At 59.3% G+C, this 12,002-nt stretch overlaps 1 protein-coding gene across 8 annotated transcripts in view; it reads right to left on the bottom strand.

The window, feature by feature from the left end:
* BRD1 (bromodomain containing 1) overlaps window positions 1-9,925 on the bottom strand; it is a 36,992-nt gene extending 27,067 nt beyond the window's left edge. For 6 of the 8 annotated variants that reach the window (XM_029953224.1, XM_029953227.1, XM_029953229.1 and 3 more), the window contains exon 1: window positions 7,931-9,332. In XM_029953224.1, the coding sequence (XP_029809084.1) occupies window positions 7,931-9,297 (1,367 nt within the window). In that variant the 5' untranslated portion in view covers window positions 9,298-9,332. Of the gene's footprint in view, window positions 1-7,930 lie in introns of all 8 variants that reach the window. The other 2 variants (XR_003914071.1, XM_029953226.1) reach the window with 2 other exon arrangements.
* Window positions 9,926-12,002: the final 2,077 nt, after the last annotated feature.

Raw genomic sequence — 12,002 nt, 5'->3', positions numbered from 1 at the left:
CAGATAGAGACCAGAAAATCCAACGGGTGGAAAGGCCTGCCCACACCATCATTTTCTCAGACACTGTCTGCAAATATAAACTAATACACTGAAATGCATTACATCAAACTAAAAAAAAACAAAACAAAAACCCCCCAAAAACCTGGATCTATACAAACAGGAAAAAACAACGAATTTAAACAAACACGCTACTGTGATGCCTGGAGGGCTCCGTCAGTTTCGGGTCTGACTCTTGATTTCGGCTCAGATCATGATCTTGCAGTTTATGGATTTGAGCCCCGCATCTGGCTCTGCGCCTGCGCCTGCAGCTTGGAGCCTGCTTGGAACTCACTCTCCACCCCCTCTCTCTCTCTCTCCACTCCGCCTGCACACTCTCTCTCTCACCCACATACATTTTTTGCGAGAACCCCGCGTGGACTCCCCTGAGACCGTAAAAGCAGCCCTGGAGAGGCAGTGAGGCCGCCGGCTCGTGTTTACGGGAGCCAGAGGCGCTCAGTCCAGGCGTCAGCAGGGACGCGGCTGTCCCGAGAAGTCAGGCCTGGACCCGCACATGGGCAGGGCTGAATGACAAGGGGGCCAGGCCTACGCAGGTTAGGGTTTGGCAGGGACAGCGCGGCCTGGTCAGGCAGAATGGCCGGAGGCACAGGGACAGATGTGAGCGCTGGAAGCCGTGAAAACTGGCCCCGGTGACCCGCTGGGAAGGACTTGTGCGTAGGGGAAGACCCCAAACCAGACCCCACCGCCCCCGACATTTGGCTGCAGGAGGGCGCCAGAGGACGCACAGGGGTGGGGAGGGAGTCCTCAGACTGGACCCAGGATGAGACCGTAAAAGTAACAAATTCAGTTCATCAAGACGCCAGCTCGTCCTGGTCGTGCCCTCAGGAATTCTTACCTGTCCTCTACACGGACGTGGTAATGGATGAAACAAGGTGACAGCGGTCTGCCTCCAGAGGACTGAAAGGAAGAGACAGGCAAGAGGGTCCGCCAGGTGTGGTAACTGTTGGGGGTGGGCTCTCCCTGCTTTGCAGATTTCCAAATTTAAAAAGACTTTACAGGGGCGCCTGGGTGGCTCAGTCAATTGGGCCTCCGACTTTGCCCCAGGTCACGATATCACATTTGTGGGTTCGAGCCCCGCATCAGGCTCTGTGCTGACAGCTCAGAGCCTGGAGCCTGCTTCTGATTCTGTGACTCCCTCTCTCTCTGCCCCTCCCTACTCATGCTCTGTCTCTCTCTGTCTCAAAAATAAAATAAAACATTAAAAAAATTTTTTTAAAGACTACAGACAAGGGCGCTTATGTGGCTCAGTCGGTTTAGCATCCAACTTTGGCTCAGGTCATGCTTTCACGGTTCAAGGTTCGAGACCCACACTGGGCTCTATGCTGACAGCTCAGAGCTTGCCTTGGATCCTCTGTCTCCCTCTCTCTCTGCCCCTCCCCTGCTAGTGCTCTCTCCCTCAAAAATCAATAAACATCAAAAAAAAAAAAACCTTCTACAGACATAAATAAAAACCAGACAGTAGTCGAGGGAAAAAGAAGTGGGGAGCACAGCCACCTCGCCACGCCGGCCGCCACAGCCTCACAAACCCTCCGGCCCCCAGGCTGCAGCAGAGAGGGACACCCCGGCTCGCCCCAGCACCCACAAATGCCCGGCTCTGAAGCAAGCCAAAAGAACTTGCACACGAGGAGCATGGTCGTGCGTGATGCCCTCCCCCCACCTCCAGACCCAGGGTGACAGCAAGAGACGAGACACATGTCCGCACGGTGTTCAATTCATGTGTGTGAGCCAGTAGCAGACCGCGTGTGCGCGAGGCGACAGAGCCCAGAACATGGACTGGAGGACCCCACCCCGACTCAGTGAGTGACCGCCGTGAGCAGGGGACGTGGAGGGGCAGTCTTCCTCTCGTGTCGTCTCATTTTTTAAAAATGCTGCATTTGATAAACATGTGCATTAGTCTCAGGTTTTTTTTTTTCAAAGGTTTATTTTTGAGAGACAAACAGAGCATGAGCAGGAGAAGGGCAGAGAAATGAAGGACATAGAATCGGAAGCAGCTCCAGCCTCTGAGCTTCAGCACAGAGCCTGACGCGAGGCTCGAACTCACGAACCGCGAGATCATGACCTGAGCCGAAGTTGGCCGCTTAACGGACTCAGCCACCCAGGCGCCACCTCGTTTTTTGGGGTTTTTTTTAATTTTTTTAATGTTTAGTGTTTATTTTTGAGAGAGAGAGCAGAGAGCACAAGTGGAGGGGCACAAACAGAGGGAGACAGAGGATCCAAAGCAGCTCCAGGCTCGGAGCCGTCAGCACAGAACTGACACGGGGCTCGAACTCATGAACCGCAAGATCGTGACCTGAGCTGAGACCCGACACTTAACAGACTGAGCCACCCAGGCACCCCCTCTAATTTGGTTTTAAAACTTTTTATATCAACACCATGGGAAAGAGGGAAAAAAAATGCAATTAAAAATTTATTTGCCCTCCACACAGCACAGCCACAGTCACTGAAAGATGGTGCTCACCGTGCCCAGCGCCATCCCTGAAGAGCAGGATTCCAGATCCCACCCTCCTGAAGAACACAGCCTTGAGTCCTTACAAGGGGCACAACTCACTTCTGGAAAAGCCAGAGGTCAGATGGAGGTCAAGGTGGCAAGAGTGAAATCCAACCCCTCTGACCTGAAAAGGCCAGAATTTGCCTCAGAAGGGAGGTGGTTCTGCGCCGTGGCTCCTGGGAGAAACTCCTGCCCAGTTCGACGTGGGTCAAGACCCTCCTCAGGACTCCAAGAGCAAAGTCCAGAAGAGGCTGGGGCGCGCATGTCACCAAAGGTCACGGCAAGATGGCTGCCTGGAGCTAAGTAAACAAGAACCGAGTTCGCTGAGGTCGGGCGGACAGTGACAGCCCGCTGGGCCACCACTCACCTCCCACCCACCCAGGTTCTGCCGGACGAGCTCAGGAAGGGGAGGAGCCCGCTGAGGAGAAACTGGAAAACAGCTAAGGAGGTCGCAGTTTCCCGGGCTCCTGGGGAGCAGAACCCAGGCCCCCAGGCCCGCAGGCAGGAGAACCGGGCGGCTGCACGGGCTCCAAGGGGCTCCTAGACCTCAGGCCGGAAGCAAAGAGAACACAAAAGCAGAAATCGTCCTGTCAAAGTACCAGCAACACCTTGGTCACTGAGGAGTAGAGGATGTCACTACTTCGGGGGGGGGGGGGGGGGGGGGTGCAGCACACAGCACCTCCATGGACACCAGACAAACCCAGAACGATGCTCACTCGCTCAGGGGCTGTCTTCTCCACAAACGGCCGGTCTCAGCATGCTCAGAGCAGCTCTGGAAGCATCCAGACGGCGGCTGACTAGCCTGGCCAGGACAGGCCCTGACAGGAGGGCAGGGCGGCCACAGCGCGCCGCACCGTGTGCGCACCGCGAGGCCGGCCCTGTCCCAGGACGCGCGCGGCCGCGTGTGCAGGGCGAACTCTAGGATTCCGGTTCCCTCTCCTTATTGTTCTGTAGCATTTTACAACTTCAGAGTTATTTCCAAACAGAAAATTGAAATGACGACCCCCAACCCGGTTCGGTCTCCACGTGTGTCTGAGGAGAGCATGAGGTCCGGAGGCGCCACCAGCAGTCTGGACAAGCCCGTCTACCCGCTGCGGTGGTCACGGGTGGACCGAGTGCACACCACTCACACCCAGGCCAGGCCAGTGGTGACACCGTGTGGCATCTGTCCACAGCGAGTATTAAAGAAACCTTCTAATAAGCTGCAATCTCATTTCTGCCAAAAGTAAGCAAATATAGGGAATGTGAACAGAAGCGACAAATTTCACTACTCTGGCTGGTTCTTGCCACGGACTGAGTGCCCACGGCAGGCCCGGGCCGCAGACCCCGGCCCAGCGAGACGGTGAGGGCGCGGAGCACAGCAGCTCCCTGCAGGGACCACCGCCGAGCAGAGCACCCAGGATGAGGGCCCGAGTGGCAGGGGCCGCACAGGGCACAGGCCGAGGCGTCCGGACGCTGAAGGGACCAGGGCACGGCCGGTCAGCTGGGCAGACACGGCCCGCGTCTGGGGAAGAGCGCCCTCCGCAGGCCGCACCCCGGGGCGGACGCACTCACAGGATGAGGTGCCCCGTGCCTCCATCTGGACTCAAATCCAAGGAAAGCGGGCAAGTCACTTCGTGAAGTCACGGCGGGTGGGACGCGAACACGCCTGGAATGCGTGGGAAGCCCCCCCCCACCCTGCGCTCGTAGCACGCCAGCTCCTGAGCGGCGGGGATCCACGGCGACCACCCTGCTGTTCCACACGCCGTTCCGCTCACAAACCACACGCCAGTGACTCTCGGGTGTGGTGTTCAGTGCTTCTTCCCGGAGCAGCTGCTGCTTGAGATACTCCGCAGGCCCTGCCCCCGAGGCCCCCGAGGCCCCCCGAGGACCCCGACGCCAGCACCACGCGCCCAGGAGGCAAACCCAGCTGGGGGGGGGGGGGCCAGAGCAGGGCCTCCACCGGCCGGGAGGGCCCAAGCCACCCCGCCCCTTGCTTCCGCAATCCACAGCCCAACAGAACTTTTCTAAATTATAGTCACATGAACTACTAGAAACAGGGGAAAAGACAGAAAACTCAAGTCCAGACCTTCTATACTTCTACTGGACAAACTGTCAAATGGCTACTAAGCACGCGCCCTCCCACTTCTGTCCTCATCTGGTGCCTGACGGCGCAGCGCCCTCCAGGAACGTGGGCTGTGGACCCGACCCTCCATCTTCCGAACGAACTCGGGCAACAACTCGTTAGGTGCGCATGTGCCCCGAGCGACGCGCACGTCAACGACCCCCGTGGCCGCGAGGACCAGGCTAACACCCAGAGCCCCACGGCACACCAGCCTCTGCTTGTCAGCCACCCACCCACCCACACACAGAGCAACGAGAGAGAGAACTGCCAGCTCTGGAGCTCTGGGGCAACTCAATGAGTCCCTGAGCCCCACACCGGCCCCCCACTCTCGCAGGCCTCAAGCAGCCCTGCCCCCATTCCCCCCATACAACCCCCCACCCCGGAAGCAGTGAGAACTGAGGAGGAGGAGCCAGAGGAGGATCTGACCCAAAGAGCGGCTATCAAGGAAACGGCACCACTCGGAACAGAAAAAGAGCAAGAACAGCACAGCCAAGACGTCGATTTTTCTTGGAGGGGAGTGGGATTTCCCACACGCCCTAGAACGGGGCCACCAGACCAGTCAAACCCCGGGCCACGGCTGCAGGGGCAGCGAAGTGGCTGGCAAGCCTGGGCCACCCCGGCACCTGCCCTGACAACCCGCAGGGTGGCCCAGCCACGGGTTACCGAACGGCCAAGGGTGCGGGAAGACCTTCCAAGGATGGTGCGGTGGCCCCAAGCACCAAGGTCTCCCGGCAGGTCTGGGCCACCCAGACAGCGAGGCCACGAATCTTTCCCCAGGCACGTCTTTTATCTCTACTCCAAACTGAAACAAGTTTCTTCCTACATTAGGGAAAGAAAACACAAACACGGGCCAGCCTACACCCTCGGCACGAGGCTTATTGCTGCACCCCGCTTTCCAGGACTTAGATCCAAAGCAGGAGTTTCGTCCGTCAGGCTGGTCCAGCACCTTTCCAACTGGAAATGCCTTCGCCTGCAGGTGGCCCAGCAGCCCCCCAGGCTCGTCCGGCGGGCAACCACAAGGTGCTGGGCACAGCCAACGGACACTGCAGTCCTCCGGAGTCTCAGTCTGTTGGCTCACGTGGTTTCCCTTCCGTTTACTTCAATTACAGCAGCGCGAAAATTTCTGGGCTCTTCAACAGACGCTCTTGATGCAAATCTCACCCTCTGGCCCACGGGCAGAAATGCAAGTGAAATGGTCTTTTAAAAAGTCCAGCTGACTGGTTTGCAAAGACCCACCTTGGTTTTGACAACGGTTTTCTCTGGATAAGGACGAGTATTTTTAGTCACTTCTGTCACAACTTACTGATTCTCCAACAAGTATGCATTGCTCTATAAAATCACTTTGGGAAAAAGAACATACCTTTAGTTTCTAATACAAAGTGCCGAGAGTCTTGGGATTAAACAGTAGGCCACTGGCCCGGCCCCCCTGCACCTTACAGCCTAACTGGGGAGCCCGGCGCAACGCGGGGCGCGGGAAGACGGCGATGGTGCTCGGTCACAGCGCGCAGGTGCTGGCCGCCCAGATACTCGGAAGCGCGACACAAAAGGCTCACTCAGTGCGTTAACGATCTTCTCAACAACCAGAACGCCCGCGAGCCCGTCACACACTCGGCGCGTGAGACACACAGGTCCGATCCGTATGTCACTCGCTTCCGAACACTACGCAGCCCAGGCAACGACAGGTACCTCACCAGCCACCCTCAGGAGCCGACTTCGTCACCCCGGTGCTTTGCTTCCGTAAGGCCTGAGGAGCCCCTGCACCCGAGCCTCAGTGTGCCGCAGCCTCAAAGCTCAAGGAGCGTCTGAGCGAGGGCTCTGCTCTCCCGCGCTCAGGCTCTGGCCTGCCATCAACTCACTCCCCTCACGTTCTGAACCAAGAGCAAGTCAGCGGCAGGAGGAGCAGAGAGGAGACATGTGCAGGGACCTAAGGGGACCCAGCTGGACAGGGACTGGTCCCTGCCACACACGTAAGAGTAAGGCAGGGCCTGACACCCCCACCACCATGGACGCCCCCACTGCCACAGACCCCCCCCCACACCGTGCACCCCCTCCGCCACTGCAGGACCCCCCCCACCACCGTGGGCCCCCCCACCACCGTGGACCCACCCCCACCACCGTGCACCCACCCCCACCACCGTGCACCCCCTCTGCCACTGCGGTTCCTCAACCACTGTGGCTGCTCTAAGCTGGAGAGCCCTACACTGACCAGGCAATATTCACACCGAGAAGGAAACGGTCAGGAAACCCAGACAGGCTGTCATAACAGGAAGGAGACCCGCGCCTCCCTCCGCGAAGTGCCAGTGGGCCCCAGCCTGATCTCCACCATCTCTCTTACCCTCCTTCACTTCACGACAAATTAATTTTAAAATGTTACAAGGTTCTAGGGACCCTTGGGTGGCTCCGCTGGTTGAGCTTTCGAGTCTTCATTTTGGCTCCGGTCACGATCTCATGACCCATGAGATGGAGCCCCGTTGTCAGAGCCTGCTTGGGATTTTCTCTTTCTTTCTCTCAAAATAATTAACATTAAGAAAAATAATAAGGGGGGGCGCCTGGGTGGCTCAGTCGGTTAAGCCTCCGACTTCGGCTCAGGTCAGATCTCACGTTCGTGGGTTCGAGCCCCGCGTCAGGCTCTGTGCTGACCGCTAGCTCAGAGCCTGGAGCCTGCTTCACATTCTGTGTCTCCCTCTCTCTCTGACCCTCCCCCTCTCATGCTCTGTCTCTCTCTGTATCAGAAAAAAAAAAAAAAATTAAAAAAAAAAAAAGAAAAATCATAAGGGGCACCAGGGTGACTCAGTCAGTTAAGCGTCCGACTTCGGCTCAGGTCGTGACCCTGCACTGCAGTTGGGGAGTTCGAGTCCCAGCTGTTCTGACAGTTCCGAGCCTGGAGCCTGCTTGGGATTTTGTGTCTCCCTCTCTCTCTGCCTTCCTCCCTTCACATTTCGTCTCAATCTCAAAATTAAAAATGTTTAAAAAAATAATAATAAAATAAAATAAAACACTACTACATTCCCAACCTTCGTGAAGAGGCAGAGTGAGGACCAGCATTTCATCGCGTCAAAGGTGGTGACCACACCTGAAGTGCCCCGGCCCGACCCTAATGACTGACCCTAATGACTGCAGTCCGCGGGGCCCTGGGCTCCCTGAGCCCCACACTGCGGGGACCAGGAGGGAGCTCCGGAAACGGGAGGCGCCGAGACCCTCCCCGCAGCCCCACCCCGCCCCGGCACCCCCACTCCGGGCCCCTGCCCCCACCCCCCCGCCCCGTGCCGGCGCGCGCTTACCTCTGAGGGGGAATATAGGGGGCGCACACGGGCGGCAGGGCCGCGCACGGCTCACTCAGGGTCTTCTTAGCCTTTTTTGCTTTCTTCCTGACCTTGGACGTGGACCTGACTGCTTTGACGGAGCTCTCTTTCCGACAGACACCGTTTTTCATCTCGACCTCCCCGTAAATGTTCAGAGGCCTCCGCGTGCAGCCCGGGGGCGTGTGGACGTCACAGTAAGCGGTCTTCCGGACGGAGAAGGTGGTGGCGCCGCCCGCGAGCTCCTTGACGGGCTCCATCTTCATGTAGAGGCCGGCCCTCTGGGCGCACGTCACGTGGAAGGCCGTGTAGCAGTTGGCCTTGTGGCACTGGATGCAGGCGCCCACGCCCTTCTGCTTGCAGAGGTAGCACGTCAGCCTCCACCGCGCCGGCGGGATGCTCCGCACGCCGTCGATGGGCTCGATGAACACCGTGTCGGCAAAGCCCACCTCCGGGATCCACAGGGCGCACACCACGTGGCCCCAGCGGCCGTCGTCGGTCTTTTTGAAGGCCCCTCCCCTGTTGGGGCAGAGCACGCAGTCGGCGGGCCGGGCCCGGGCCTGCAGGCAGTGGCGGCACAGCCACCGGCCCTCGGGGATGTAGGGCACCCCGTAGCACTCCTGGTGCACGGCCAGGTTGCAGAGGTCGCAGAAGAGGATGGCGTTGCTGTTCTGGCCCTCGCCGTCCATGCAGACGCAGCACACGGCGTCCTCGTCGATGAGGGGCTGCGGCTCCCCCTGCTTCTGGTTCTCGCAGTGGGACTCCTTCTCGAAGCGGTCCATCAGGAACTCAAACACGCTCTGCGACACGGCCGACACGCAGTCGCCCTTGCGCTTCTCGTTGACGATCTCCAGCCAGGCGTAGTCCTCCTCGTCCATGTCGTACTCCACCTCGTTGTCCAGCTCCTCGGCCGACTTCTCCACGAACTTGTAGTACACCGGGGGCCGCCGGGGGGCCGAGGGCGGGCTGTACTCCACGATGCGCACCTTGGGCTCGGGCAGCGCGCTCGCCGAAGCCAGCGCGCCGTGGGCACTGGGGAGGGCTTCATTTTTCTTTTTGACTCTGTTGTTTTTGTGGCGCTTAGTTCTTAAGCACACCGGCGGCCTCTCGCTATTTTCTTTATTGCTGTTGCATTCGCTCATTTCTTGAGCGGTGAGGTCATCCTCTAGTATGATCTCCAGAGGATCAAAAATACTGATCCTGTGGAGGCGCCCCTCAATCTCTATCTCGACCATCCTCTGGGCCTGCGCGTAGGTCAGGGTCTCTCGCGTGGGGGAGTGCTTAGTACTGCACGGGGAGGAAGGGTGCCTCGCTGCAGCGCCGCGATGACATCGTCCTTTCCTCCTCATTTGGTACTGACTCCCTAAAACAGAGGTAAACGCAAAGTTAGCTCCGTGCAGAAGACACAGGACAAGAAAACCACCCGATACACTGAGGCGCAGCTAACTAACCGACTCACGCTAAATCAAAATGAAACTCCCGCCTAACATCTCTCCATAGAGTCCCAAATCACCCATCGCGGGACCCCTGATGCCGTCCAACGACCTTCGGCAGCTCTTCCCCACCTGGTCCCTCCCGGACCAGGGGACAGAAAGAGCAGCAAGGAGGGGCCCAGAGAGGGACCAGACCCTCTAGGCCACTCTGTGATTCCTACAGCTCACCGAGCACCTTCCTGGACCCGGCTTCCAGGTCACCAAGAGGCCTGCAACATCCCTCACGGGGAGAGATCCCAGCCCTGTGCCCAGGGAAGCCCATGCACAGGCTGGACTCCAGCAGGCACCTAAGAAGTCAGGACACAGGCAGGCACGCTGGGCGGCTCCTCCAGCCCTGACCCACACTCCCCTTCACAGGCCCCTCCCCTGGCAGCCCCAGTGCAACACCCCTGCTGGGCGCTGGGAGCCTAGGCTCGTGGAGACACAGGGTGACCCGGCCACGCTGGGACCGACGAGAGGAGCCCCGTCCTGGTCTGGGGGCAGTCTTCACCCCAGGGAGGCCCCTACCCAGCTTCTAGAGCGACCCCCTCAGAAACCCCCACAGCCCCGTCCACCTGCTGCCCTGACAGCGGTGCCAGGCCATGCCCTCCTCCACCGTGCCCATATGCCACCGCCCCTAAGACCCACACGCTGCCCACAGAACCACCCTGGGGTGGCCAGCAGGGGCTCGGGTGCCTGAAATTCTGGCCACAGACGTTTATGAGAATTTGCTCATCTTGGAGCTCCACCATCTGACTCAGGAACAGTCTATTTTCAGTCTCCCTCATGTGAAGACTCCAGAGTCTGGGCCACCATCCTCCAAGCAAGGTGTCCCCTTAGGAGACGATGCTGAGGACCTCTGACTCCTCGCTCTAAACAACTACATTTTACTGACAGGAAGCAAAATGGTTTTAAGAGACTGGCTTACAAACGAACACTCCACGACGGAGCCCCAGGCCCACCGTTGCGTGCTAAGACCCGGAAAGCCGGCACGGGGCCCCCGGGGACCTGACGCACATCCCCACGCAGCTGGCTGATCTTCCCGAGGAGTCCTCAGAGCACAGGCCCCAAAAGGCAATCCCAGCAAACCCGACATGCGCTTTTTAAAATGGACCTTTCTGATCTTTGTCAAATACAAACCCATGTCTCACGTTGAAATTTAACAAGAACTCCCCGCAAAGACAAGCCCGGAAACCACTGTGGTTGGCCGAAACCCAACTCACCTGCATGGCAGGGGTCTCCAGGTGCCCACTCAACCCGGGCCCCCCCGGGGAACGGGCCACAGGCCACCAACAGTGCCCTCGAAAGGGGGCTGGGTGCAGCCCCCAGGGTGTCAACACCACAGCCTACAGGGAGGGGACCCTAAGGCCCCCAGGGACGTATGACTTTCCAGATCATTACCAAGATGGGGCAGAAGTGACAACCAGTTACTCGCCAGATTAATGGCAAACACGAAATTTTCTCTATGCCAAAGTACCAGGGAGCCCTATCTGTAACCAGCCTCCAAAACCCACACTGTCCCGACAGGCCCCGCAACCACTCTCCGTGAGGACGTGACACCAGTCACAGCAGCTCCGGCGTCTGAGGATGGAACTGAGACGGGGAAGGAGGGCAGTTAGCGGCAGAGACCGACCACTCCAGCCCCTGGCTTCCCCACACCCTCTGTCCCGGCCATGTGGCCCCAGCCAGGCACACCCGGCGCTTCTGCAGTGGGACAAGCGGTCCCACCGGGAGGCGGTCAGCAAGGACAAGAAACAAGCCTTTCCAGCCACGGCCGGGTTGAACACACCCAGAAAAGCCGTGTGAACCACCAGAAAGGAAGCCTGCCCGCTAAGGCTCAGCAAACATTTTCAAATCAGTTCATTTCCTGCCTGGCTGCGGACAAGTCACTTCAACTGTCCCGGCCCCGCTCCCTCCAAAGTAGGAACAGGACTGAACCTGGCTCCCGAGGGTGTGCACACTGCCCGGCTTCACATGATGTGCCCAGGGCAGCGCCTGGCGGGGCAGGGGCAGGTGAGCGCCAACCACCCTAGTTCCATGAGTCGAGTTCCAGGCCCACCCGGACGGGGGTGAAACTTCGGGGTGATGACAATGCTCTGCATGGGCGTGGCAGGCTCCTGGGCGTGGACTTGTGTCAAAACTCCAGCGCGCCCTACGGGGGCTGCGTCCTCTCAAACCACACCTCGGGGAACTCACTTCTCCCACCAGGGTCCAGGAGGCCCGGCGCGGGCTCAGTTCCGACGGTCCGCAGGGCCTGTCCCCACGCTCCGCCTGCCCAGGTCCCGCGGCCACCCACCTCCCGACGGCCGGACCCGCGCGGCTTGCCCCGGCTTCCCGGCTAGGAAACGTCTAAAGTCCGGCCCTGTTACAGGGAGTTTCCTGTCTTGGCAAAACAAACCGAGTGTGTCTGTTACATAATGCGACCCGCTCGGGCACAAGGACTCCCGGCCGCGTTAAAACGGCGTCCCTGGGGCAGAGGGAGCCCCCGCGCCCCACACGCGCGGCCGCTCCCCGCTCCCGATCTGCCGCCCGCCGCCGCGGCCGCCGACACAGGGCGGCCTCCCGGACACCGGGGCCTCCAC

This window comes from Suricata suricatta, chromosome 10, assembly GCF_006229205.1.
Source record: "Suricata suricatta isolate VVHF042 chromosome 10, meerkat_22Aug2017_6uvM2_HiC, whole genome shotgun sequence".
Lineage (NCBI taxonomy): Eukaryota > Metazoa > Chordata > Mammalia > Carnivora > Herpestidae > Suricata > Suricata suricatta.
This window is presented reverse-complemented; position numbering and strand designations above follow the sequence as displayed.